This window comes from Pelodiscus sinensis, chromosome 10 (assembly GCF_049634645.1).
Source record: "Pelodiscus sinensis isolate JC-2024 chromosome 10, ASM4963464v1, whole genome shotgun sequence".
NCBI classification, from domain to species: Eukaryota; Metazoa; Chordata; order Testudines; family Trionychidae; genus Pelodiscus; species Pelodiscus sinensis.
The window spans coordinates 3490773-3518459 of NC_134720.1; the positions used below are offsets into that span (position 1 = coordinate 3490773).

Sequence of the window (27687 nt, forward strand, 5' to 3'; positions counted from 1 at the left end):
CCTCGCCAGGCCTGGAGCGGAGGCCACCCCTTGCTCCGAGCTGCTAGGCCAGGCCTCAGTCCGGCGGCAGCAGCCTTTGCAGGGAGCCCAGCGCCCTCCCCAAGCCGTGCAGGGCCAGCAGTGGGGGGAGCTGAGGGGATCCTTCCCCACCGGCCCTCGAGGAAAGCCAGGCTCTGCTGCCCCGAACAGCCGCCCTCCGGCCCTCGCGGGCCAGCTGCAGGCGGGGAGAGTCGCTTTGTACCAGGGAGTCTCGTTTCCCTGCTCCCCCAGCTCCTCCCATGGGGCCTTCCCCCTGCAGCCAGTCGGGCCTGTCGGGGGCTGGGGGCACGGGCCCCCGAGTTGCTGTGCTGGGACAGTGCGCGCATGCCCGGTGTCCCCCTCTTCTCGACCAGCCCCGGGGACAAGGGGCTGGGCTGCTGGGGCTTGTGGAGAGAGCTCCCCCACCCCCGTCCCCCCTCCCAGCTCCTCGCGGTGACCCCGGGGCTCCCCTCCTGCTTCCAGCCGGGGCGAAGGCTCCTGTCAGCACGGTGCCGAGCCGGCCCAGGGTTGCCCTAGGTGCCGAGCCAGGGCCTTGGTGCCGTCTGTGGTAGCTGCCAGCCTCCCGGTGTCGACGCCTTTTCCCCTCCCTGAAGCACCAGCGGCTCTTTTGCTCCGCCCCGGTCAGGCAGCCGGAGATGCCGTTGCCTCCAGGCCTGTCCTGGCTCTGCCCGGGGCCAGTCCACATGGCTTCCCCGGGAGGGAGCGGTGCCACGGGTGGCATCCGGCTGGTGCGAGCTTGCGCCAGTGGCTGCGCTCGGACAAGCTGGGGCGCAGCGGCCCCTCCCAGCGGGGCTGCGGCCGAGTCGGCTCTGCTGCACTTTGAGGTGCTCCGCATGGACCTTCCCGGCTTCCCATCGAGACCTAGATTCTCAGGCCGTGCCCAAGCCAGTGGGAACTCCAGCAGAGCTTGTAGCAAGGTGTCCAATTGTCCAGGCTGGAGAATCCCTCGCCCCCCTGGGCGCATCTCCCCGGGATCGATTGCACTCCGGGTTAAAAAGCGGCTGTTTATTTCTTGCCTTTTAAGCATCGTGGGCTGAGAAATTTCAGGTGAAGGGCTGAGAAATTGGTTGTGGAAAAAAATCCAAGTCCAGTTGCTGCAGCTGCCTACTCTTCTCTCTGGCTTCCTCGCACTATAAAAGTTGCTGGATTTGTTTTGTTTTTTTTCAAATTGTCCGGCCCTGCGCTTTCACTTTAGCCCCAGCTGAACTTGCAGCTGAGTGGAAATCCCAAGCAGTGTGGACCCGCCTGAGCCAGGAGGAGGAGAAACTGATCCGTTCCGAGGCCTTTTTTCCAGGGAATCGCTCACCTGTGCGTCCCATCAGACTCATCTCACCGGGATGTCCATGTGGAAGCTTCTCTTGCTGTGCTGGGCACTGATGGCCGTGCCCAGGGGCTTAGAGCTGCGATTAGCGAGGGGATGTGTCCCGGGGCCTCAGCCCAGAGCCTGAGGCCGTTACCAGCATCTTCAACTCCTGCTTTCAGTGGAATTTCTTTGTCTGGCCTGATTTGCCAGGTAGACCAAGCAGCTCTGGCACTTTGCACGATCCTGGTGCCGGGAGAGGGGCGTGTTGCACACTTCCTGGGGCCGATTTGGGCCATCTTCCTGCGGGTGAAATACACTGATGACGAGGAGGGTGGTGATCAGCCTGTGGATCCTGCTGAGTGAGGTCTGGTCTACACGACCGCTTCTCTCGCCGGTCCAGCGACTGGCTCTCGCGGAGGTGCATGAGCCGCGTCGACGGAGGACGCTCTCCGGCCAACTTCGGGCATCTTCGTTAAGGCGTCACCATGGCGCCGTGGCAGTGTTTGAAGTGCGGATTTGCTCTGAGTGTTAAGAGTTCAAACCTGTCTCCTGCTCTCCCACCCCCAGGCATCAGAAGTGCTGGGAAGACACCGCTGTGCTGGCTGGCCCCACAGCTGGCTGCACAGAGGGCAGGGTGAGGCCGGAGGGCGCGGGGCTGTGAATACCCCCTCCGGGAAGGAGCCCGGTTCCGTACTTGACCGCTGGGGGCCGTATTTGCTGATCTCCCGGCTCGCCTCTTGGGCTGATACACCACAAAGCCCCGGATGCTCCTAGGGAAGTGGCCAGGCATGAGGCATGACAGGGTGGGGCTTGCAGTAGGTTCCCAAGTCCCCCCAGTGGGTTCACCGGAGCCGCACGGATGCCCGGCTCACCTAGACTGCTCCCGGGAGCTTGGCCCACCGGTGCCCCCTTCCCTGCACTGAGACCATGGAGCATATGGCCGGATGCTGGTGATCCTCACACCAACTGCCGGAGCCCACACACCGGGGCTCCTCTTCCCTCCCTGGAAAGAGGCGGAATTTCTGCATTCCTGCCGGGACACTCGGTGTGTGGAAACAGGCCCCACTGGGCACGCTGCCGGGGCTTCGTCCCACTCTCCCTCCTTTTCCCGCGCCTTGCTCCCAGTCCAGCTCCCCTTGACCCCCGCTTGCGCTCTGCCCCTCACTGGTTCCTCTCGCCTGGCGTCCTTGCTGCGTCCCCCCGTCCGCCGGCAGCCTGGCTCCCGTTCCTCGTGCTCTTGGCGTTCAGGGGCAGGTTCTGTTCTCCCTCTACCTGAGTGCGCCCTCCAATGAAGGGTGACGGTGGATTTCTGTCCGGGGAGGTTAGCACTGCCTCAGGGGCTGTCGCCTCCTGCGCTTTGAGATTGGAGCATCTCTCCTGCCGGGGCCAGGTCTGGTTGGACTCTGCTCTCCGAGAGGAACAGAACCAGAGGGGGTGTTGACCGGGGGCTGGTTCTGACCCATAGGCTAGTTCCAGGCTACAGAGGGCTCTATCAGGCATCACCTCTGCCCCAGGCCATGCAGCCGCAGCTGCAGGCAGGGGCACTCGAGCTGGCTGTCCCTGGTTACCTGTGGTGGGGCAGCAGGCAGGGTGTTCTCTGAGGGCACCTCGTGGTCCAAGATACCCAGGTTTGGGGAGCTCCCGGGCACACTGCGGGGCCATCTGTTGGGGGAGGCGCACGTTCCCAGGCGGGACTTGGGACAAGGGCTTTTCTCGGGGTCGTTGTCCGCTGGCTGAGGTAATGGGAGGGCTGCTGTTTCTGCTCTTTGGCTGTGAGGGAAGAGGCCCCCGGCCACCCGCCTGGTGTGCCAAGGGGCCCTGGGCAGCGGGGGCTCCAGTCAAAGGCTGATGGGAGCCATGGAAACACCTGTTCTGGTTCAGAACTGCTGGGCCAGGCCCTTGGATGGGCTGCCTGTCGCCCCTTCTTTGCCCTGCCTCCCCTGGCTAACCCCGCCGGCACCCGGCCTTTTCAGGGGTGACCCTGTTCCCAAGGAGAGGGAAGGCCTGACCCCGAGTGCGGCCATCCCTCCATACCAGCTCAAACTGCCGCTCTGGGGCTCTGCCACTCTGGCTCCTTTTCCCCTCCCTGTGCTGCCGCCCCAAGGGCACGGGCGGTTCCTGTGGGCGATGCCAGCGCACTAAGAGCCCAGCTCATTGCTGTGACCCACATAAGACGGGCCACACTGGGTCAGACCAAAGGCCCATCCAGCCCAGGATCCTGCCTGCCAGCAGTGGCCAATACCAGATGCCCTAGAGGGAGGGAACACAACAGGTAATCCTCACGCGATCCCTCCCCTGTCACCCATTTCCAGACAAACAGAGGCTAGGGACACCATTCCTACCCATCCTGGCTAATAGCCATTGATGGACCTAACGTCCAAGAATCTATCTAGCTCTTTTTAACCTGGTTAAAGTCCTAGTCTTCACCATATCCTCTGGCAAGGAGTTCCACAGGTTGACTGTGTGCAGAGTGAAGAAGAACTTCCTTTGGTTTGTTTTAAACCTGCTGCCTATTCATTTCATGTGGTGACCCCTAGTTCTTAGATTGTGGGAACAAGTAAATAACTTTTCCTTATTCACTTTTGCCAGACCAGTCATGATTTTATAGACCTCTGTCATAGCCCCTCTTAGAAAAGAGGAGGAGGCTAAGATGAAAAGTTCAAATCTTTTTAATCTCTCTTCACATGGGACCTGTTCCAAACTGCTAATCAGTTTTGTTGCCCTTTTCTGAACCTTTTCCAATGCCAATGTAGCTTTCTTGAGATGAGACGACCACATCTGTACGCAGTATTCAAGATGTGGGCGTACCATGGCTTTATACAGAGGCAATAAGATATTTTCTGTCTTATTCTCTATCCCTTTTTAATGAATCCTAACATTCTATTTGGTTTTTTGCCTGCCGCTGCACATGGAGTGGATGTTTTCAGAGAGCTATCCACAGTGACTCCAAGATCTCTCTTGAGTAGTTGTAGCTAAATTAGTCCCCATTATATTGTGTGTGTAGTTGGGGTTATTTTTTCCAATGTGCTTTACTTTACATCTATCCACATTAAATTGCATTTGCCATTTTGTTGTCTAATCACTTAGGGTATGTCTACACCACGGCACTAATACGAACTAGGGCATCTAGACCTAAAAACTAGTTCGAATTAGCGTTTTGCTAATTCGAACTAGCATGTCCACATTGAGTGGACCCTGAACCGGGGTTAAGGCTGGCCGGAAGCAGTGCCGGCAGGGCATCAGATTAGGACTTAGAGTGTGGAGCTGCTGTCTCAGGCTAGCCGAGGGCTGTGCTTAAAGGGACCCGACCCCCACCCCGGACAGACAGTTCTCAGGGTTCCCCACTCACTTGTCTAACTCGATGAGGGACAGCAAAGCAGTCCTGGCTTGGAGTGCCCTGAATGTCCACACTCGGCACATCACAGCACTCGCCCATCAGCCCGGCTGCACTTTCCGCAGGCTGCCATCCGGGGGGGTGGTCAATCAGGGGGCTGCAGGAGAGCTTCCACCCTGAGGAGCCCGCAGAGCCACCCCAGTCCTCCCCATCGGGGGCTCATGCCCCATTCCTCCCTCACCTCCTTCCACTTACCCTTCCCTAGCCCCCCTTCCTGATGTACAAAATAAAGGAGACGTGTGTTCAAAAATAGAAACTCTCTTTATTGAACTAAACTCGGGGAGACTGGGAAAAGGAGGTGGGAGAGGGGAAGAGAGAGGGTGGGAGAGGGGAGGGCAACTACAATGATCAGGGGTTGGGAACAGGTCCCCTATGAAGAGAGGCTAAAGCGACTGGGACTTCTCAGCTTAGAAAAGAGGAGACTGAGGGGGGATATGATAGAGGTCTATGAAAGCATGAGTGATGTGGAGAGGGTGCATAAAGAAAAGTTTTCATTAGTTCCCATACTAGAAGGACTAGAGGACACCAAATGAAATGAATGGGTAGCAGGCTTTAAACTAATAACAGAGGGTATGTCTACACTACAAAGTTAATTCAAACAAACGGACGTTAGTTCGAATGAACTTTGATAGGCGCTACACTAGCACTCCGCTAGTTCGAACTTAATTCGAACTAGCGGAGCGCTTAGTTCGAACTAGGTAAACCTCATTCCACGAGGACTAAGCCTAGTTCGAACTTGCTAGTTCGAATTAAGGGGTATGTAGCCCCTTAATTCGAACTAGTGGGAGGCTAGCCCTCCCCAGCTTTCCCTGGTGGCCACTCTGGCCAACACCAGGGAAACTCCTATGCCCCCCTCCCGGCCCCGGACCCCTTAAAGGGGCACGGGCTGGCTACGGTGCCCGTGCCAGGTGCAAGCCTGCCAGCACCCAGCTTGCAGACCCTGCACCTGGCACGGCTCGAGCCAGCCACCTGATAACCCCCAGCCCTCCCCCTCTTCCCGGGACCAGGCTGGCGGCTCCCGGGAGCTTGCCTGGGACCGCAAGAGGCGGGCACCCGCCTGGTCTAGTGCGGACATCGTGGACCTCATGCATGACCTCCTCACTAGGCACAGGAAAGTGGCCGTCTAGGGCAGGAGAGCTGCCAGCCTGGCCACCCAGGAACAGGTGTGCATGAAAATCAAGGTGGTCCACTGAGACCCCCGACCCTGAGCTTAGAATGGCTGTACTGGGTCAGACCAAAGGTCCATCTAGCCCGGTAGCCTGTCTGCTGACAGCAGCCAACCCTAGGCACCCTGGAGGGGATGGACCAAAGACAGTGACCAAGCCATTTGTCTCGTGCCATCCCTCTCCAGCCTTCCACAAACTTTGGGCAGGGACACCACTCCTACCCCCTGGCTAATAGCACTCCATGGACCCAACCTCCATGACTTGATCTCACTTCTCTTTAAACTCTGTTCTAGTTCTAGCCTTCACAGCCTCCTGCAGCAAGGAGTTCCACAGGTTGACTATTTGCTTTGTGAAGAAGAACTTTCTGGGTATGTCTACACTACAGCGCTAATTCGAACTAACTTACTTCGAATTAGTTAATTCGAACTAAGCTAATTCGAACTAACGCATCCAGACTAAAAAACTAGTTCGAATTAGCGTTTTGCTAATTTGAACTAGCATGTCCACATTGAGCGGACCCTGAACCGGGGTTAAGAATGGCCGGAAGTAGTGCTGGCAGGGCATCAGATGAGGACTTAGAGCGTGGAGCTGCTGCCTCAGGCTAGCCGAGGGCTGTGCTTAAAGGGTCCCGACCCCCACCCCAGACAGACAGTTCTCAGGGCTTCCCCGCTTGCAAAGCAGTCCTGGCTTGGAGTGCCCTGAGTGCCCACACTGGGCACATCACAGCACTCGGCCATCAGACCGGCTGCACTTGCCGCAGGCTGCCATCTGAGGAGAGGGGGCAATTGGGGGGCTGCAGGAGAGCTTCCATCCCCAGAAGCCTGCAGAGCCAGCCCAGTCCTCCCCATCAGGGGCTCGTGCCCCATTCCTCCCTCACCTCCTTCCACTTACCCTTCCCTAGCTCCCCTTCCTGATGTACAAAATAAAGAAAACGTGTGGTCAAAAGTAGAATCTCTCTTTATTGAACAAAACTCGGGGAGACTGGGAAAAGGAGGTGGGAGAGGGGACGAGAGAGGGTGGGAGAGGGAAGGGCAACTAAAATGATCAGAGGTTTGGAACAGGTCCCATATGAAGAGAGGCTAAAGAGACTGGGACTTTTCAGTTTAGAAAAGAGGAGACTGAGGGGGGATAGAATAGAGGTCTATAAAAGCATGAGTGGGGTGGAGAGGGTGCATCAAGAAAAGTTCATTAGTTCCCATAATAGAAGGACTAGAGGACACTAAAGGAAAGGAATGGGTAGCAGGCTTCAAACTAGTAACAGAAAGTTGTTCTTCACAAAGCAAATAGTCAACCTGTGGAACTCCTTGCTGCAGGAGGCTGTGAAGGCTAGAACTAGAACAGAGTTTAAAGAGAAATGAGATCAAGTCATGGAGGTTGGGTCTATGGAGTGCTATTAGCCAGGGGGTAGAAATGGTGTCCCTGGCCTCTGTTTGTGGAAGGCTGGAGATGGATGGCACGAGACAAATGGCTTGGTCATTGTCTTCGGTCCATCCCCTCCAGGGTACCTAGGGTAGGCCGCTGTCGGCAGACAGGCTACTGGGCTAGATGGACCTTTGGTCTGACCCAGTACTGCCATTCTAAGCTCAGGGTCGGGGGGTCTCACTGGACCACCTTGATTTTCATGACAACCTGCTCCTGGGTGGCCAGGCTGGCAGCTCTCCTGCCCTAGATGGCCACTTTCCTGTGCCTAGTGCGGAGGTCGTGGATGAGGTTCATGATCTCTGTACTAGACCAGGCGGGCGCCCGCCTCTTGCGGACCTGGGCAGGCTCCCGGGAGCCGCCAGTCTGGTCCCGGGAAGAGGTGGAGGGCTGGGTGGCAGTGGGTGGCTGGCTCGAGCCGTACCAGGTGCAGGGTCTGCTGGATGGGTGCTGGCAGGCTTGCATCTGGCACGGGCACCGTAAAAGACGACTTTTTATGCTAAAAAACATCCCCCAAAAATTGGGGGGGTCGTCTTATACGCCGGGTACACAGGCAGTCCCCGACTTGCAGGTACGAACGGGGCTTTTCTCGCCCTGGAGGACACAGACTGCGGGACCTCACGGTCCTGCCGCCCGTGTACTCCGGGGCGAGAAAAGCTGCTCCGCGTCTCCCTGGTCTGGAGACCAGGAAGACGCGGAGCAAAGCCGCGGAGGGGCTCCAGCAGCAGGGCATCCCAGACGCGCCTGGGCTGCCCCACTGCCCGAGCCCCTCCGCGGCTTTGCAAAGCCTCGGGGGAAGCCGGCAGCGGGGCATCCCAGGCGCACCAGAGCAAAAGCCTCAGAAGCGCGGCACCCCACCGCCGCTTCAGCTTTGCTCCCGGTGCCCCTGGTCTGCTGGGGACCGTCTCCAGCAGAGCAGGGACACAGGGAGCAAAGCCGGGGAGGCAGAGGGGCGCTGGGGCACTGCCGGTTGGCCTCTTAAGGGGGGGTAGTCTTATACGGCGAGTATAAGACGAAAACCTATCTTTTAACTAGAAAATTAGGGGGTCGTCTTATACGCCCAGTCGCCTTATACGCCGGAAAATACGGTAGGTGTCTGACAATTTTATTTACTATAGTTTAAACTCATTTGCCCAGTACTGACATTAGACTTACCGGTTTGTAAATGCCAGGATCACCTCTAGAGTCCTTTTTAAATATTGGCATCATATTAGCTAGCTTCCTGCCATTCGTTATGGACAGGAGCGGCCCTAGACGAGCTGTTGGCAACTGGCTCCCTAGGAGAACTGCATAATCGGCACGCGATTGGTGCCCCCGCCTCCAAAGCCCTCAACGGCCGTTTTTCTTGGTGCCCTAGACGACCACCTAGGTCGCCTGTATTGACAGGCCGCCACTGCGTATGGAAGCTGATTTAAAGGACAGGTTATAAGCCACAGTTAATAGTTCTGCAATTTCCCATTTGAGTTCTTTCAGAAGTCTTGGGTGAATGCCATCTGGTCCCAGTGACTAGTTACTGTCAGTTTATCAATTTGTTCCAAAACATCCTTGAACGCCACCTCAACCTGGGACAGTTCCTGAGATGTGTCACCTAAAAAGAATGGCTCAGCTTTGGGAATCCCCCCAATATCCTCAGCTGTGAAGACTGAAGCAAAGAATTCATTTAGCTTCTCTGCAATGACTTGATCATCTTTGAGTGCCCCTTTAGCATCTCGATCGTCCAAGGGCCCCTCTGGTTGTTTAGCTGCCTTCCTGCTTCTGATGTACTTAAAAAAGCCGTGCTATTACTCTTTGGCGAGGTCTACACTATAGCCTCTTGCTCAAAAACATATGCAAATGAGGCAAAGCATGGAATATCGCCGTACCTCATTTGCATAATTAATTAGGCTCCGTTTTTGAGCAAGAGGCCTTTGCTCAAGAGCTGTTCTTCCGCATTTTTTTCGGGAAGAATGGCTCTTGCGCAAGAGGGGGCTTTTGTGCAAAAAGGAGCCTAATTAATTATGCAAATAAGGTGCGGTAATATTCCACACTTCACCTCATTTGCATATTTTTTGCACAAAACAGGGGCAGTATAGACATAGCCTTTCAGTTTTTGGCTAGCTGTTCTTCAACCTCCTTTTTGAAGGAGGCTTTTCTTATAATATTTTTACACTTAATTTTACAAAGTTTATGCTCCTTTCTATTTTCCTCACTAGGATTTGACTTCCACTTTTTAAAAATGTCTTTGTCTCTGTGTCTGTTTCTTTTACTTGGTTGTTAAGCTACGGAGATTTTACTTTTGTAACTGTACCTTTTAATGGCTGTTTAACTAACCTCGTTTTTATGTAGTTCCCCTTTCTGAAATTAAATGCTGCCTTGTTGGGCTGCTGAGGTGTTTTTCCCACCACGGGGCCATTAAATTGTATGACGTTATGGTCGCTATTTCCAAGCGGTCCAGTTATATTTACCTCTTGGACCAGATCTGGCGCTCCATTTAGGACTAACTCAAGAATTGCCTCTTCCCTTGTGGGTTCCAGAAGCAGTCATTTAAGGTATCAAGAAATTTGATCTCCTCATCCCATCCTGAGGTGATGTGTGCCCAATTAATATGGGGGATAGTGGAAGTCCCCCACTATTATTGAGGTTTTTATTTTGATAGCCTCTCCTCTCCCTTAACATTTCATAGTTGTTATGAGTGAGGTAGTCGATAATATATCCCTGCTGCTATATTCTTATTACTGGAGCATGGAATTACTATCCATAGAGAGTCTATGGAACATTTTGGCTCATTTAAGATTTTTACTTCATTTGATTCTACATTTTCTTTCACGTATAGTGCCATTCCCCCATCAGCACAACCTGTTCTGTCCTTCCGGTATATTTTGTACCCTGGTATGACTGTGTCCTGTTGATTGTCCTCATTCCACCGAGTTTCCGTGATACCTATTGTATCAAAATCCTCCTTTAACACGAGGTACTCTAGTTCACCCATCTTATTCAGACTTCTAGCTCTCAGGATGACTCCTTTGCTGCTGGCAGAGTGTGCTGAGAGTGTGTGTGATAGCAGAGCTGGGGATGCTTGCGAGTGACCTAGGCAGATCTGGTGGGCTGTTGCTGCTGCGGGGCCGAGTTGGCTTGGGGTAATTCTTAGTCAAATAAACCACTGGTTCTGTAAGCAGTGACCTGCCAAGGCGGCGGTGCCAGGAAATAGGGTTGCCAGGTGTCCGGTATTTTCGCCTTCTATCCGGCATGGGGGTGGGCGCAGGGCTGGGACTTGGCTCTGTGTTGGTTGTGAGGTGAGTCTGGCAGAGTCGGCCTGGGCTGGGGAGTTCGCGAGCGGGACTGGACTCCGGCTCTGAGCAGCTGGCTCTGTCCTCGGTGGTGCTGAGCTCTGCCAGGCGGTCGCAGGGCTCGGGGACCCTCCTATCCCCTCCCCCCGCCCCCCTGCTGCGCTGCCTGTGGCATTAGGCTGAGCCTGTCTGAGACTGTCCCGGTGAATGGTGCAGGGTTATGGCTGCAGGACCCTGAGGGGGGGCGGTTACAGCTGCAAGGCCTGGGGGGAGGGGTTGGGGTATGGCTGCAGGACCCTGGGGGGAGGGGTTGGGGTATGGCTGCAGGACCCTGGGGGGGGGTTACGGCTGCAAGGCCTGGGGGGATGCAGCTGCCTGGGCCTACAGGCGGAGGGTCTGCCTGTGCTGGGGCTCCCTGCATTACTCCCGTGTGGCCAGAGCAGGCAGCGTCTCTCCCGCCGTCGCTGGGGCTCTGGCGACCAGGCAGGTGTGTCTGCTCCGGAGCTAGGGCCACTTGGCTCTGCCGGGCATTCTGGCCTGTTCTAGAGGCACCTGAGCGAGCAGGGCGGGCTGAGCCCCGTGGCCCGTGGCCGGCGGGTGGGGCGGGCTGAGCCCCGTGGCCGGCAGGTGGGGCGTGGGGTGATCCCTCCCCCCGGTGCACGCTGGCCCGTTGGCTGGGCAGTGGTGTGGGTGCTAAGTGGCGACTTTCCTTACAGAAGCAGGAAGATTCAGATCCGGAACATCCCCCCTCACCTACAGTGGGAGGTAAGTAGAGTCCCACGCCCCCGGCCTGGCCTGCGAGTGAACCCTCCTGGTCCGCCCCTGCCCTCCCCGTCCCCGCGAGGGGAGGGGGCGCAAGGTGCCGGGGGCCGGAGCGGAGAGCTGGCCTGGACTCTCTGGCAAAGGGAAGTTGCCCCTTGGGGACAGAGTCCTGGGCAGCCTTTGCGGAGGACGCTGGTTCTGTGCCCGAGGTGCCTGGCCAGAGCATGAGTTGCAGTCAGGGGCTCCCCTCGCCTGAAGGCGGCTCTGACCCCCTTGGGCCCAGGAGAGGAGCTGCCACCTGCCCTTCCTGCTTGGCCCCCGGGGGGGAGCAGCCTGGGCTTGTTGCTGGGTCCACCTTGCAGCGGACGTGGTGGGCTAGGTCTCACCCTGGGAGCCCTTCCCGGCTGGCTCACCCTGCATGGCTTGGTGCTTTCTCTTGCAGGTGCTAGATGGCCTGTTAGCTCAATATGGGACTGTAGAGAATGTGGAACAAGGTAAGACTCTGCCCCTCCCCTGGAAAGCGCTGTGCTCAGTCCCAGCCCCGCCGGTCTCTTGAGACCAGGGCGCCCTGTTCGGCCTGCTCATTGGGGGGCCTAATCCATGGGGCCCGGGTCCTTGGCCCCCCCGTGCAGAGCAGAGCCCCCTGGCCCGCAGCCGTTTGGCTCGGGAGCTGGGCAGGCTGGCCGGGAAGTGGCTTTTGTCCCCCAGGGCAGCTGTGGGAGTCAGCCTGGGAGCACAACCCACCCTGGCGCGCCCTGGCACATTGCCCCGCCCCCCAGGGGGCGCCGAGGGCTCTGCTCCCTGAGCCGGCAAGCACGGGTGTGAGCCTGGCTGAACAGGTGTTGCTGTGGTGCCGGCCAGCAGGGGGCGCTGTAACCTCGTGACGGTGACACCGCCTGGCTGTGGCCTGGCGCCGTTCCCCTGCCCCCTTAGCCCCTGCCATAGTCCTGGGAGGGAGGCCAGCGGGAGGCTCAGGAGAAGAAACTGAGGCACAGGTCGTCCAAGCGACTTGCCCGAAATCCCCAGCCTGGCCTCCCGGCTCGCCAGCCATTGCAGGGTGCAGCTCCCAGGAGGCTGCCCCTGTGTAGGGGAAACAGAGGGGTTTCCCTCAGCAACCAGCATGTCCCGGCTGGAGGGTGAAGCTGGCTAGGCGTCCGCAGAGGGCAGTTAAAACTGGCTGAGCAGGCCCAGAGGAGATGAGCCTGGAGGTCTCATCTCGGGCGTCAGTTCCCCTCTTTCCACGGCCCGACCTGCCCCGGCTGCGTGGCAGGACGGGCCCAGTCAGCAACAGGGGGAAGGGGGCCCATACCAGCTACCCCATAGAGGTGCCTGTGGGTCACGACTAGCCAGATCCACTGGCAGAAAGGCAGCCCAGTGTGCGCTGTCGCGGTCATGGCCCCCCTCCCCCCAACAGCCGGCAGCCTTTGTGACGGGCCCCCGGAGAAGGCGCCGCAGGCTAATGCTGGTGTCTCGTGTTTTCCCCTTAGTCAACACAGACACAGAAACGGCCGTTGTCAACGTCACGTACGCGGCAAAAGAAGAAGCAAAAGTGTAAGTGGCGCTGGTCCCGTTTCGCCCTCCCCCTCGGGGGCGCTGCCCTTCCTCTCCGGAAAACGGGCTGAAATTTAGCCTCCTTTCCCCCACCGGTTCCTCGTCCTTCGCCAGGCCCCCGGGGTCGTCCTCCGCCCCCGTCATTCGTATGCTCGGTATCCTCCTGCCTGTGGGTCGCCGATGAAGCTGTCGGCCGAGCCCCGAGTCCGTCCTCGTCTCCCGGCTCGCGGCTGCTGGTGCCGCCCCTCGCGTGGGCTCAGCCAGGAGGTTCAGCATCCTCCGTGGGTGAAACCTGGCCCCTCCAAAAGCCAGGACAGAAGTCCCACTGAATTCTGCAGGGACAGCACCTTGCCACGGGGCTTTGACTGGCTCCATTTTAAAGGAGGTTCATCTGCCCGGCGGTGTTCCAGGGACCCGGGGCGCAGCTTGGTCGGGGGGGGTGCACCCTAGGGGGGTACGGGGCTGAGGGGCAGGGCACAGAGCTGGTGCAGGGGGCGCACCCCAGCAGGGCACTGAGCCCTGCCAAGCGGCCGTGGGTTACGCTCACACCTTTGGACGGGTTGTGCCTGTCTGAGGCGTTTGGATGTCTCTGAGCAGCTGCCGGAGGGGGCGAAGGCCGGGGCCTGCGGAGACGTGGGGTCTCTGCTCTAGGGTACCCGTACGTTGGCCTCTGACAGGGGCAGGCCACAGAGACAGAGACGGCCTCCTGCCCTCCGCCAGCTCGGAGGCTCCCCGCCGGGCCCGGGCCGCGCGAGTGACGTCCCCTCTGCCTTTCAGAGCAATTGAGAAGCTCAGCGGCCACCAGTTTGAGAACTATTCCTTCAAGATTTCCTACATCCCGGATGAAGAGGTGAGCTCCCCTCCGCCCCCTCAGCGGTCCCGCCGGGGGGGCCGTGCCTCCAGGGAGCAGGGCTCCTCCCCGGGGGGCTCCTCACAGTCCAAACAGCTCGATTTCCCACTGCGGATCCTGGTCCCCACGCAGTTTGTTGGTGCGATCATAGGAAAGGAGGGCTTGACCATAAAGAACCTCACTAAGCAAACCCAGTCCAAGTAAGTACCGCGAACGGTTGTGTTTCCTTCCCCAGGACCCCGTGCGTGGCCGGTGGCTGCCGGTCAGCGCGGGGGCAATAGAGCGCGCTCGCCGGCGGGCCAGGAACGTGCCGGCCCGTCGCAGGAGGGGACAGCGGATGGTAGCGGACGGGGCCGTGAGGGGGCGCACAATGTCGCTTTCCTGGCCAGGGCGCCATGACAACACCCTGGCCAGAGCGCGCCACCCTGGCAGCCAGCGGCTAACCCCTCCTCCCCCGGCTTGAACTAACATGGCGTCTGGTCCCACGATCACCTCCTGGCTGGGGTCGCAGGCCCCAAACCATTCCCGCTGGCCCACGAGAAGGGGCGTCTCTTCTCGGGACGACCGGTACCAGCGAGGGGCTCTCCGTGCCCAAAGGGTCCTAGATAGGCCGGCGTCGGCTCACTCCCGCCACGCAGGGCTCTGGCAAGGAACCCGCCGATCAGGAAGTCGATCCGAGTGGCGCGAAGGTGCTTGCAGGGCACGTTCTGAGCTCCCTGGCGTGAGCCATGGAGGCTTTGGAGGAGAGCTGTGTGTCGGGGTACGGTGCCTGGAAACGGGCGAGCTGCTAGTCCAGTGCGGCTCCCAGGTGGTGTCAGACTCGAACCCTGCGCCCCCTCCCCATCTTGTGTTTAAGGAACCTGCCGCTTGGGAGGTTTCCCAGATCTGCCTCCCCGAGGCTGAACGTGTGTGTAACCTTCTGATTTTCTTCACAGTTTTTCCTCTCCGGTTTGTTATTGCCCAAAGCTATTTGTGTTAAGCCCAAAGCGCATCCGCCAGCATCGGCCGCCTGACCCCGCACACGAAGACCTAGCAGGACACAAGAATTATCATCCCAGAACTGATCCACAATCCATTTAGTTCCTCTAGGTGTCCTGCTGCTGACAGCGGGGTCAGGAAAACGTGCAAAACCCTGATAAGATACCTACTTGGGCCCCCAAAAAAGTCTTGACCCCAGCCGGTGAAGCATGCTGAGGACTGGTAACCTCTGTAGCTTCAGCCTGGCTGGTATAAGAGAAGATGCTGCTACCAGAGCCAGCCTGGTACTCAGCATTAATTTGATATACAATGATCTGGTTAACTTGTGGCACTCAGTGCTGCAGGGTGACAGTAAATTATTGATCTCATGCTCTAGAAAAGAATCAGGCCTGTTTGGAAGGAGACTAGCGTCCTAGGTGTCAGAGAGTAACCAAATGCCTCATAGCGGCCCCTCACAAATTGACCCTGGGTAGGAGGAGAGGGAGCGTGGCGCTTTCCACAGGCTGCCCTCCGAGCAGGACTCTGCCGTGGTCGCAACACTCCTAGCTACCGTTCTCAACAACTACGGCCGTGCCAGAGTGGGCAGCACAAGGACCACCCCAGAGTCCATAGGCTGGCCCTCACAGCGGGGCCAATGTGGGGTTGGGAGGCAGGAGAAATGCACCTGGCACCTGGCTAGCAGCCCAGATGCTTCCAGGGCCTCCCGCCTGCACTCCCTGGTACACCTCCCTCTGCCCCAAAATGCAGGCTGTGTCCGGAAGCCGCCGTCCAGCCTGCTGGTGGGAGCAGATTTCCAGCCGGGCTCTGAGCAGACAAGAGATGCACATATGGCTGAGGTGGTAGGGGGATGCAAGGTCTCCTTCGAAAGCATCCAGGACAGGCTGCCGTTGGAGAAAGCCAGCTGTGCTAACTGGCCTCTGGGCTGCACCTGTCATATCAGTCGGCCGTGGGAAGGTGTAAGCCCGGCTGTCTGCAAGAGTACCGAGACGGACTGGAAACTACAGGCCGAGTCCCGCTCCTGGTGTAATTCCTCCCCTGTGCAACGTTGCCGCTGTAATATACAAGATACTTCCTATCACAGCGTGCAATACACACACAGACACAGAGCCAGGTCAGCTATCTCACGCACATGCTACCCGTCTGGTTTCTACCAGGCCACTTGTGCGGTGCTGTGGCCCTGACAGCTCGCCCGGCCCCCGACCTCAGCCGTGTTCTGGCAGATCCTAAAGAAGCAGACGAGAAGACCCACGTAGTAACAGCCGGAACCAGAGACACTTCCCCTTGAGTCGTAGGGACCAGCTCTGTTCTGATCTGGCCTGGCTCCGCGCCCCCCCCCAACCCCCATTCTCTAATCGCAAACGAACCCCAAATCCGAAAGCCAAAGAGTCCAAAGCGGAGTTGAACCCAGTTTAGGGCCCCGCTATTTGAAACCCGGCGTTGAATAGAACAGTGTTTCTCAACCTTTTTTTAATAAAGTACCCCTTTTTCCAAAAAAACAATAAGTACCCCATTTAGCTACAATTTTCAGACACACGACATTTTTTTTTCTACCATTGCAACACATTCGTTTAAACAACTTAATTGTAGCCGGGCGGGTGATGAAATTTTTGGGTGTAAAAAGTACAAAAATAATAAAGCGCTGTCAAACTTAAAACATTCAGTTTTCTCCAGATTTCGGCTGTGTTGACGTACCCCCCCGACTTCTCTCGAGTACCCCTAAGGGTGCTCGTACCGCTGGTTGAGAAACACTGGAGTAGAAATCGCTGTGGGCTCACGCAAGCCTGAGCCACCTGGCGTTCCAAACCCTAGGCCCAGTTTCCTGCCAAAAGCGTAACAGGCCTTGAAACAAACCTGTCGCGAGTGGTGAGTGCACCTGGTGAGTTTCCCATGGTTCCGCCCGACTGACGGCACAGCCACTGGCTGAGTTCTGGCCTCAGCAGGAGAGGCGGTTCGGAGGTGGAGTCAGCAGCGGGACTCCTGGTTCAGGGCTCCCCTCCGCAGACAGCCCGGTAAAAGCAGTGTCACGCAAAGCGATGTGCTTTCTTCGAGGCGCCCTGTTGCGACGGCTGCCTGATCTCTGTGCTGATTCTCTCGGTGCAGGGTGGACATTCATCGGAAGGAGAATGCCGGTGCCTCCGAGAAGCCCATCACCATCCACGCCACGCCCGAAGGGTGCTCCGAAGCGTGCCGCATGATCCTCGACATCATGCAGAAAGAAGCCGACGAGACTAAATCGTAAGTGTGCCCCGCGCAGCTCTCCGCCGGAGGAGGCGCCCGCAGCCACGCTTGGGGCAAGACCCAGCGGGCAAGTACAAATCCGGTTTGAAGAATAAGCCCCCAGAGGCCCAGCAGAGAAAATGCGGCCGTTGGGAATGGGAATTTGGTTTCATGTGTTTGTGTATTAAAAGGCTTAATCAGCACGATTACTCACTGTACAGTTTGAGTTGCAAGAACGTGCTTGGGCAAACAGAAAGGGAAACCGTCCCATGTGTAAAGCCACAAGCTGGAGCTGATACCCGAGGGCCAGTGTTTTGGATGCTTCACTTTTTCTCTCCCTTTCTCTCTGCTGGAATGGGAGGCCATTTCCTGTGCTTTAGAAACTTTCCAGGCAATGATTTGAAACAAATCTGAGCAATTCAGCTTCTGTAATTGGGGAGGGAAAATCCTCTACGGTATTTGGAACCAAACACATTGGGGAGGGGAGGTTCGAATTTTCTCTTGGGGAAACTCAAGCCATTTTTGACCCACCCCGGTTACAGTCAGGATTGCTAGATCAGGGTTATTTTGATTCCCCTCCGGCCCGCACTGTTTAGCTGAAGGAGGAGCTATTTGTCTGGGTTTTCTGTCCGTGCCGAGAGGACTCAGTTCAGATTCTTTGCGTGACAAGGACTCTAAAACATGCAGGTTTTGCAGTGGAAAAAAGTCCACAGGAAGTTTTTCTCCTACTTTTCTTTTTGTGTGTGTTCCTCTGCGGTTTGGAGCATGCTGGGGTAGGAGACCAGGGGAAAAGAAACTTACAAAACCATCAAAGCCCTTCTGTTTCCTTTAGGGCCGAAGAGGTTCCCTTGAAAATCTTAGCCCACAACAGTCTGGTCGGGAGACTGATCGGCAAAGAGGGACGAAACCTGAAGAAAATTGAGCAAGACACAGGGACCAAGATCACCATCTCTCCGTAAGTGGCGGTATCTTCGTGCCGGACAACCTGCCTCCAGCCCCGAGACCCGCTGCGCTGCTTGGAGCTCTCAGGCTGTGGGAGGCGAGCGCCGGGGGAGCCGCTGGGGCCAGCCCAAGCGACACAGAATAAACCACGTGCGGGTGAACGTGCAAAACCAGAATGGGGCTCTTCCAAAGGGGCGCAGGTGGGGGTGCCCCACCCTTGGGTGCCAGTAAAGTGAGCCATGTTGGGCAGGGCCGGGGTGGCACCGGGCTACCCTGGCTCTTGGGCTCGCCTGCTCCGAGCAGAAGGGCGAAGGTGGCTTGTTTCTCTGTTGCCTGGAGGGCAGCTGCGTCACCTTCCGGTCACGGCTTAGTTTACAGGATCTAACCATTTATAACCCCGAGCGGACCATCACGGTGAAGGGCAGCATCGAGGCCTGCTCCGGCGCCGAGGTGGAGATCATGAAGAAGCTGCGAGAGGCCTATGAGAATGACATTGTGGCCGTCAATGTAAGCTCCCCTCCCCCCGCCCCGCTGCTGCCATCCTCCCAGGAGAGACCTGAGCGGGTGGGCGGCTGTGTAGGGGTCACTGGGCACTCGGGCACGGGTGTCTCCCCCCTTCCCCCGTGTCTCACGTTCTCTGCGTTTCTCCTTTTCTAGCAACAAGCCAACCTGATCCCGGGGCTGAACCTCAGCGCGCTGGGGATCTTCTCGACGGGGCTGTCCATGCTGCCCTCCGCAGCGGGGGCCCGCGGGGCTGCTGCGGCCGCCTACAGCCCCTTTGCGGTGAGTACCCAGCGGGCGGGGCCCCTCGCTCAGCGGGCTGGGGGGAGACACTCTTGCTAGGCCTGCAGGTGCGGTGTTGGCAGGCGGTGTCCGTACAGGCGCCTCCCACGCTAGTTGTGGGGCTGGGCACGCAGCCAGGAGAGGCCGCGCCTAGCAATGAACCTGCCTGTGGACGGTGCCTGCCGGTGGGGCCCAGGCCGGACGCTGGTCGGTGTGTCTTCTGGTGGGGGGCTGGCCTGCGTTTGGCACAGCACATACCTGCACACGCGCCTTGTGTCCCCCAGCCGGCCCGGGGAAGAGGGCTGGGGGCTGCATCCCCGGACAGGCAGCTAAACCAGCACATGCTGTGGGTGCGTCTTCCAGGCTCTGTGCACCCCCTGGGGGAGGCGCATCCCAGGCAGCTGGGCAGGAGCAGCGCGGGGCGCTGGCGGAGGGCGTGGGCCACAGCGAGCTCCATGTCAGTCTGGCTTTGGCGCTGCGCCACGTGGCATCCCCCTAGGAAAACGAGGGCCGTGGGCTCTAGGTGCCGGGTGTACGACTGGTTGGGAGACCTACTCTGTGCAGCTGCCAGGGGGGATTGGGGAGGCAGGCAGGGGTCCGTCCTGGCTCGGGTGCTAGCCAGCGCGTTCCTTAATGACTTGGATAATGGAGCGGAGCGAGCGCCTTGGAAAACGGGGGGTGACACCGAGGGGGGCGAGGCTGCAGCGCTTTGGAGGACGGGGTTAGAATTCAAAACGAGCTTGCCACATCAGCAGGGCCGACCCTGCCGGCGGGGGGGGGGGGGCACGGGGCCTGGGTCAACACCCCCTAGTGCCCCAGGCACAGGGCCCTGGGCACCCCCCCACCGCCACAGGCCCCGCCCTGCCACTGTCCATTCCGCCCTGCTCCGCCCCTTTCCCAAGCCCCGCCCCCTTGCCCTCTCCCCTTGGCAACATGAGCCAGGGGATTATGGGGCCTGGTGTGGGGCGGCAGAAGGGGTCTGTCTCCCCCCCCTCCCACACTCACCATGGTGGGAGCCAAATCAGCCCGGCTCTGCTCTGCCCAGTCCTGCCATGCCGCTCTCTCCTGACCTGCTGCTGCCCACACTAGGCCCCCAGTACCCAAACCCAGCGCCGGGAATCATTTGATGACAGGGACAGAGAATAAGACCAAGATTATTCAATTGCCACTCTATAAAGCCATGGGAGGCCCACAGCTTGAATGCTGCATGCGCAGGTGGTCACCTCAGCTCAAAAGAGATTAGCTTGGCATTGGAAAAGGCTCAGAAAAAGGCAACACAAATGAGGAGGGGTTTGGAACGGGTCCCACATGAGGGGAGATTGAAAAGACTAGGACTTTTCATCTTTGAGACTAAGGGGGTCTATAAAACCATGACTGGTGTAGAGAAAGTGAATAAGGAAAAGTCATTTACTCATTCCCATAACATAAGAATTAGGGGTCACCAAATGTAATGAATAGGCAGCAGGTTTAAAACAAAAGGAAGTTTTTCTTCATGCAGTGCACAGCCAACCTGTGGAACTCCTTGCCAGGGGATTTTGTGAAGACTGGGACTTTAACAGGGTTCAGAAAAGAGCTAGATAGATTCATGGAGATTAGGTCCATCGATGGCTATTAGGCTGGATAGGAATGGTGTCCTAGCCTCTGTCAGGAGCTGGAAAGGGATAACAGGAGAGGGATCACTGGATGATTCTCTGTTGTGTTCTCCCTCTGGGGCACCTGGTGTTGGCCACTGTTGGTGGACAGGACACTGGGCTAGATGGACCTTTGGTCTGGTCGTTCTTGTGTCCTTATCCTGCCGGGGGTACTGGCGAGGTGTCGGTGCTGCTGGCAAGGCCCTGAGGTAGAAGTCCCCGTGTGGCGCAGCTGCCAAAGATGCTACTGTCCATGTGGGATGCGTGGGCAGGCATGTCAGAAGTCAGCCATGGGAGGGGACTGTCCTGCCCTTCTGGGCCTGGGGGAGGCCCTGGCTAGAGCCCCCTGTCCAGGTCTTGGGGCCACCCTTCAGGAAAGATGTGGACGGACCAGAGAGAGGCACAACAGCGACGAAAGGCTTCGAAACCCTGCCCTGGGGCGGGAAGGTTAAACCTGGGCTGTCGCCTCGTGGGAACAGAAGACAGAGAGTGGAGCTGAGGGCGTTCGCCCCAGGGAAGGGTTGTTCCAAAGCGACGAGCCGTTCCCCATGCCCACGGGAGGTGGGGCGAGTCGGTCTGCAGCAAGAGAGATTTGGGTAGAGGTTTTATAAAGGAGTGAGTCAGCAACCAGGGAGCTTGCGAACAGCAACTGAAAACGGAGTTTGGAGAGGGAGTTCTCCCGGTGAAGGAGGAAGCTAATACAAGACCCTTGAGGGGGGGGAAGGGGGAGAGAGAGAGAGAGAGAGAGAGAGAGAGTGTGTGTGTGTGTGTGTGTGTGTGTGTGTGTGTGTGTGTGTGTGTGTGTGTTTGGGTTTTTTTTCCCTCCCTCCCTTCACAGCTGGCAGGTGGAAGCTGTGAGCTTCTAATCAGGGTTTGAAATCTAGAAGCCTCTGCTCATTGGTTGAGCCTTAGCCCCTCCCCCTGATTATCAGGCAGTCCAGGGCTTTATAAAGGAGAGAGTCAGCAACCAGGGGCTGCTAACAGGGAGTTTTGAGAGGGAGTTGGGAAGGGGGCGAGACACACTCGCCGTTCTTTAAAATTTTTCACTACACTCCTGCCCTTCAAGGAGGCATTTAATAACATCTGAGGAATCTCTCCGAAGGAAGGCAGGTATGGATGGTGATAGCTCTGCTGCTGTTACCTGCACAGCATGTGCTGTGTTTGTCTTCCTCCCGGAAGAAAGAAGGGATTTCATCTGCACTAAGTGCAAGCTGGTTGCCATTTTTGGAAGAAAAAATTAGAAGACTTGAGGCCCAAATATTGACCCTACGTTCTGTCAGAGAGGATGAAGACTTCCTCAATAGAAGGCAGCGTTTAATCCTGCAGGGACAGCAGGCTGAAGAGCCAGTGACGGCAGTGCAGGACAAGGAAGAAAACTAGCAGCATGTAACCTCTAGAAGAAGAAGGCCAATTCAGATATCCCCCATTCATGTAGCGGTAAGTAACCAACCGCTTTCAGGCTCTCTCCACAGGCACTGCGGTGGAGAATGCTTTGACAGGGACCTCTCAGGGAAGAAATCAGAAGGTAACACCATCTACCGGAAGGCATGGGATGCGTAGTCCTAGGGATGGGGGTTCCATGACCACCACCCCCAAGAGAAGAAGGCGGGTGGTGGTGGTGGTCGGGGACTCCCTCCTAAGAGGGACTGAGTCATCCATCTGCCATCCAGACCTGGAATCTTGAGAAGTGTGCGGCTTACCAGGAGCTCGCATTCAGGATGTGACCGAGAATCTTCCGAAAGTGATTAAACCTTCGGATCCCTACCCCTTCCTGCTTCTCCATGTAGGAACTAACGATACGGCCAAGAATGACCTTGAGCAGGTCACAGCAGATTATGTAGCGCTGGGAAAAAGGCTCAAGGAATTTGAAGCGCAAGTGGTGTTCTCGTTCATCCTCCCTGTTGAAGGAAAAGATCCAGTTAGGGATCATCAAATTGAGGAAGTAAATGTGTGGTTGCGCAGGTGGTGTCGCAGAGAGGGCTTTGGTTTCTTCGACCATGGGACTTTGTTCCTGGCACAAGGATTGTTAGGAAGTGATGGGATCCACCTAACCAAGAGAGGAAAGAGCATTTTCGTGGGCAGGCTTGCAACCTAGTGAGGAGGGCTTTAAACTAGGTTCGTTGGGGGACAGTGACCAAAGAAGCCCTGTGGTAAGTGAGGAAGTCAGACACCGGGAAGAAACACAAGGAGGATGAGCAACAAAGGAGGACCCCTAATTCGGATGAAGAAGGTAGGGCAATCAACTGGTTATCTAAGGTGTTTGTACAACAATGTGAGAAGCCTGGGAAACAAACTGGAAGAATTAGAAGCCCTGGCCCAGCCAAAGAACTATGATTTGATTGGAATAACGGAGATTTGGTGGGATGACTCTCATGACTGGAGCACTGTCATGGAAGGGTATAAACTGTTCAGGAAGAACAAGAGGGGGAGAAAAGGAGGAGGCGTCGCATAGTATGTAAGAGAGCAGTATGATTGCTCGGAGCTCCAGTATATAGAGGGAGAGAATCTATGGATTAAGTTGAGAAGTGAAAGCAACAGGGGTGATGTTGTGGTTGGTGTCTGCTGTAGACCACCGGATCAGGTGGATGAGGTAGACGAGGCTTTCTTCGGACAACTGAGAGAACACAGACCCTGGTTCTCATCGGGGACTTTAATCACCCTGACATCTGTTGGGAAACCAATAAATACAGCAGGACGCAGACATTCCAGGAAGTTTTTGGAGACTGTTGGGGATAACTTCTTGGTACAAGTGCTGAAGGATCCGACCAGAGGCCGGTGCAGCTTAACCTGCTGCTCAAAAAGAGGGAGGAACTAGTAGGGGAAGTAGAGGTGGGTGACAGCCTGGGAAGCAGTGATCATGAGATGGTCGATTTCAGGATCCTGACCAAAGGAAGAAAGGAGAGTAGCAAAATACACACCCTGGATTTCAGAAGAGCGGACTTTGACTCCCTCAGAGAAGAGTATTTTAAAGAAGCCTTTTAAAGACACAGGAAGAAACCATCCCGATGCGCAGCAAGAAAAGCAAATATGGTAGGCGATCAGATTGGCTTACTGGGGAAATCCTTGGTGAGCTTAAACTCAAAAAGGAAGCTTTCAAGAAGTGGAAACCTGGACAGATGAGTAGGGAGGAGCATAAATAAATAGCTCAAGAATGCAGGGGGGTTATCAGGAAGGTGATAAGTAGCAGTTCTGCAGAAGAAGACCTGGGGGTTACACTGGATAAGAAGCTGGATATGAGTCAACAGGGCGCCCTTGTAGCCAAGAAGGCTAATGGCATGTTAGGCTGCATTAGGAGGAGCATTGCCAGTCGATCCAGAGATGTGATTATTCCCCTTTAGTCGGCTCTGATGAGGCCACATCTGAGTGTTGTGTCCAGGTCTGGGCCCCCCACTACAGAAAGGATGTGGACGCATTGGAGAGGGGCCAGCGGAGGGCAACCAAAATGATGAGGGCGCTGGAGCGCATGACCCATGAGGAGAGACTGAGGGATTTGGGTTAAGAAGAGTGAGGGGGGATTTGAGAGCAGCCTTCAACTTCCTGAAGGGGGGTTCCAAAGAGGCTGGAGAGAGGCTGTTCTCAGTGGTGACAGGTGGCAGAACAAGGAGCAATGGGCTCAAGTTACAGTGGGGGAGGTCTAGGTTGGACATTAGGAAAAATTGTTTCCCTGGGCGGGTGGGGAAGCGCTGGGCTGGGTTACCTAGGGAGGGGGGGGGAATCTCCATCCCTGGAGGTGTTTAAGTCGCAGCTTGACAAAGCCCTGGCTGGGTTGATTGAGTTGGGGTTGGTCCTGCCTTGGGCAGGGGGCTGGACTTGATGACTCCTGAGGTCTCTTCCAGCCCTGTGATTCTATGATTAGGGGCAATCTCTGAGGGGAGCTGAGCTCCGGATGAGGCTTCCCAAGGAAGCTGTGGGGCCCCCCATCGCTGGAGGCATCTAAGAACCAATTAGACCTGCCAGGGATGGCCTAGCTTGACTGGTCCGTCTCCACGCAGGGGGCTGGCCTGTCCGCCCTGCCTTTCGGGGGCTCTGTGAAGGAGGGTGTAAGGGGTCTTGGTGGCCTTTGCCTGCCTGTGGCCGTCGCTGCCCCGGAACGCCCACAAGGCAGTGCTGCCCGAGGGGCCTTTACCTGGGCTGGCCTGTTAGGAGCAGGCTTCCGCGGTGACTTTGGCTCGTCCGCGCTCTGCTGGTGTAACGTGCTCTGGAGTTAGGGGGTGTGGGGCACTTTGGTGCTCGTCACTCTGCGCTGCCTCCCAGCCCCTTTGGAGCAACTCCAAGACAGCCTGAGCTCTCTGGCGGGGGGTTGCGAGGAGACGTGCCCGCCGTACGACTCCGATGGGTTCACGGAAGCTGTGTTCATCACTCCATCGTTTCCAGCTGCGTGGGATTAGTTTTTAACCAGCCATGCCGGCGTGGCCCCACTCCCCGGGCGGCAGGGCCTCTCAGAGCTGGGATTGCGACCCCAGGCCCGGCCCCTGCGCGCTGGAGGCGCAAGGCAAAACCACCCCCAGGGGACCAGGGCGTAGCTAGCGCTCTGGATCAGGATTTCAGCTCAGCTGCTGGAGTGTCATCAGGAGCTGGGACCGAGCTTATGTACCTCATTATTGTGTTCTGAAAACCCTCGTGGCCGAGCAAGCGGAGAGGGATGGGGAGTGTCCCAGCGGTCAGAGTCAAAAGACTTGGGTGATGGTGCAGAAAAGACCCAGCCTGTTAACTGCAAAAAAATGTGTGTCTGTGTATCCGTGCCTCTCTGCCGGTGCCTTTGAGTGCGTGTGCGTGTCTCTGTAACTCCGGCAGGCGACGGTGCTTTGGCGAAAGCCGGTTTCTCGCCCTGTCTCTGCAGCGCTTGCTGCTTCTCAGGCGAAAGCCGCTCCCGACGGCCGTTCCTCGGGGAGCTGCTTCTCAAACCTGCCCCAGCCCCGAACGGGTCTGTTGGACGCGGCCGCTGTCACACCCGATGTGCCATTAGCCCAGCCACCCCCCGGCCCGGCTGCAGCAGCGGGAGAGCCCCCCTTAGAGTCAGACCCATGTTAGGTCGGCTGACAGCCCCTGCGGTGATTACCATCTCCCCCGCGGGCCTGTGGTGCGTGTCCTCCCCAGCTGGGCTTCTGCTGATGGCAGAGGAGCAGCGGGGGGCTCTCGGCTCCCTGTGGGGCTCCCGGTCGGGGGCCCAGCAGCTGCCCAGGATCCAGCTACAGCGCACAGATGCGCTCGACCCCTGGAAGCGCGTGGGGAGGCACGATCCCCAGAGGGGAGCTCCGTGCCCCGAGCCCAGTCCCCCAGCAGAGAGCAGGGACCCTGGACCAGGCTCCGAGTGGCCAGCTCCAGGGGGAGCCGAGAGCCCAGCCGGGAGCCCCCCAGCCGGGAACCCCCCCAGCCTTGCTTGTCTGTTTCACAGCCCTACAGTGGGGCGGCGCAATGGACCAGAGGGGTGGCCAGCCGCTGCCGTGCACCATGGGGCGCTGACGTCGGCGGGAGCCGCGTGTCGACCTTCCTCTGTCGTGTGGCCCAGGCCTCGGTGTCTCGCCCACCTTCCCCCGGCCCTTGTTCTGTGATTCCACTGCCTGGCCCCTGCCCCGCAGCTGGAACCGTGCCTAGCTGCCTGCGGGACGCTTCTCCGCCCCTCCTGGGGCTGCTGCAGGGAGCCCGGTCTCCCTGGTGTCCCTGGCACAGCTGCAGACACGCCCGGCATCCTCCTCTCTGCCCGACTGGCTGCCTGGCACAGCCTGCTCCCCCCTCAGGCCCTTCACCCAGGCGCCTCCAGCTGCCTCCTTGTCTCCCCCCGTGGCTGCCCCCAGCGGATTTCCCTGCCTGAGGTAGATTCTGGTGTCATGGGGGAGCCCCCTGCCCAGCTAACGCGCTGCAGCAGCCAGGCCGCGGTGCTGTGAATCGGGGGGTCGGAGCACGACCCGGCTCCTATCGGTTTCGGCAGAGCCGGGCGTGTTTACATCAGCCCTTGAGACCCGATTAGCTGGGGGAGGGGCCAACGTTCCTCCTGGGGCCCCGGCGGGATTTTTGTTCTTGCTCAGGCCTGGTTCTTGGTCCGTCTGGGGGCGCTGCGTCGGGGCGCAGGGAAGCCGGCGTAGGGCCCCGCTGCGGGGGCTGGGGGGATCCCCAGCGGCCAGGCCCAGGCGCCGCACTGACTGTCCTTTTCTTTCCTGCCGTAGAGCCCCTCGGCATACCTCTCGGGTCTGTACGGAGCCTCCCCCGCTGGCGCCTTCCCACAGCCGCACTCTGTAAGTGCCCGCTCTGCCTGCGCTGGCCCCGCGCGCCCCGCTTGGCCGCCGCGCTCCTCTCCCGGCTGCGCTGCCCTCCGGTGCGGCCCGGCCCTGGTGGCGCGTGGGCCCGGCCGGTGCCCGTGGGGCAGCCGGTGGTCACGACGCAGCTGCTGGGCACGAGGCTGCCGAGGCCAGACGCCGGCAGGGAAACGCGGGGTCCTTTTGGCGCTTTCCCGCACCACGGCACCCGTGCAGGGCTCCCCCACGCGCGGCCTGGGCACCTCTCCTGCCTCTCGGCGGGCCTGGGCGCTGTTCCGCCTTTATAGCCGGCCTCCTGCTGGAGCATGCCCAGTAGGGCTGAGGGGCGGGGCCTTCTCAGCCAGGTGGCCAGGGTTAACCCTCGCAGCCCCCCATGTGTTCAGAGAGAAAAGGGGAGGGGCCTGAAGCTGGAGGCGTTTAAAGGGCAGGTGAAGGACCCAGGGCGGCACCTTTCCTGTGTGGGGAGGGGCCCGTGGGTACGGCGGAGGGTGGGATGCTGAGGCAGGGTCAGCCCCAGACAGCGCCCGGAAGGCAGCCCTGTCCGCCTGAGCCGAGAGACCCCCTCCCCCCCCAGAAAGAGCCCCGGCTGTTGGCTCTGGCCGCGCGTGTTCCCCTCACGGGAACCACAGGCTTGGGGCTCCATACGCCGCCCCGAGCATCCCAGCCCACCCGCCAGTCCCAGCGCTTTCCCTCCAGCCCCCTCCAGTGGCGGCAGGTGTGCCAGTTCTGTGCCAGGACAGCTGTGTCCAGACCCCCCCGCCAGGCCCAGCCGAAAGCACGAATGCTGAAGCAAAGCGGCGTGCGGAGCTGCCTCCCGTGCTGCTTGCGTTCCCCAGGGTGTCTGCGCTGAAGGGCAGTCGAGATGGCCGCTAGCCCTGCTGTGAGCCTGACGGGGGGGGGGGGGCGCCTTTTCCCTCCCCTTTCCCCATGCGGGGCATTAGTGTGGACTGGTGGTTTCGCCGGCCGCGTGCAGCGCAATGCAGTGGGTGAGAGCGCCGGGTCGGGTTGGGGAGCCTTTTAAAGGGGGCGCCGTTGTTGGTTTTGCCGCACGGGAAGGTCGCTCGAAGCAGCAGAGGGAGAAATGCAGGCGGGAAAAGGGAAGAGACAAGAGGGGACCGTCCAGTGCCCCAGG

General features: G+C 58.3%; 1 protein-coding gene across 2 annotated transcripts in view; it reads left to right on the plus strand.

Moving 5' to 3' along the window:
• IGF2BP2 (insulin like growth factor 2 mRNA binding protein 2) overlaps window positions 1–27687 on the plus strand; it is a 61485-nt gene that overhangs the window by 23616 nt on the left and 10182 nt on the right. Inside the window, exons 3-11 of one of the 2 annotated variants that reach the window (XM_075937340.1) lie at window positions 11304–11352; window positions 11792–11843; window positions 12837–12900; window positions 13678–13950; window positions 16829–16963; window positions 17778–17900; window positions 18259–18394; window positions 18545–18670; window positions 26466–26534. In XM_075937340.1, the coding sequence (XP_075793455.1) occupies window positions 11304–11352; window positions 11792–11843; window positions 12837–12900; window positions 13678–13950; window positions 16829–16963; window positions 17778–17900; window positions 18259–18394; window positions 18545–18670; window positions 26466–26534 (1027 nt within the window). The remainder of the gene's footprint in view (window positions 1–11303; window positions 11353–11791; window positions 11844–12836; window positions 12901–13677; window positions 13951–16828; window positions 16964–17777; window positions 17901–18258; window positions 18395–18544; window positions 18671–26465; window positions 26535–27687) is intronic. The other variant, XM_075937341.1, reaches the window with a different exon arrangement.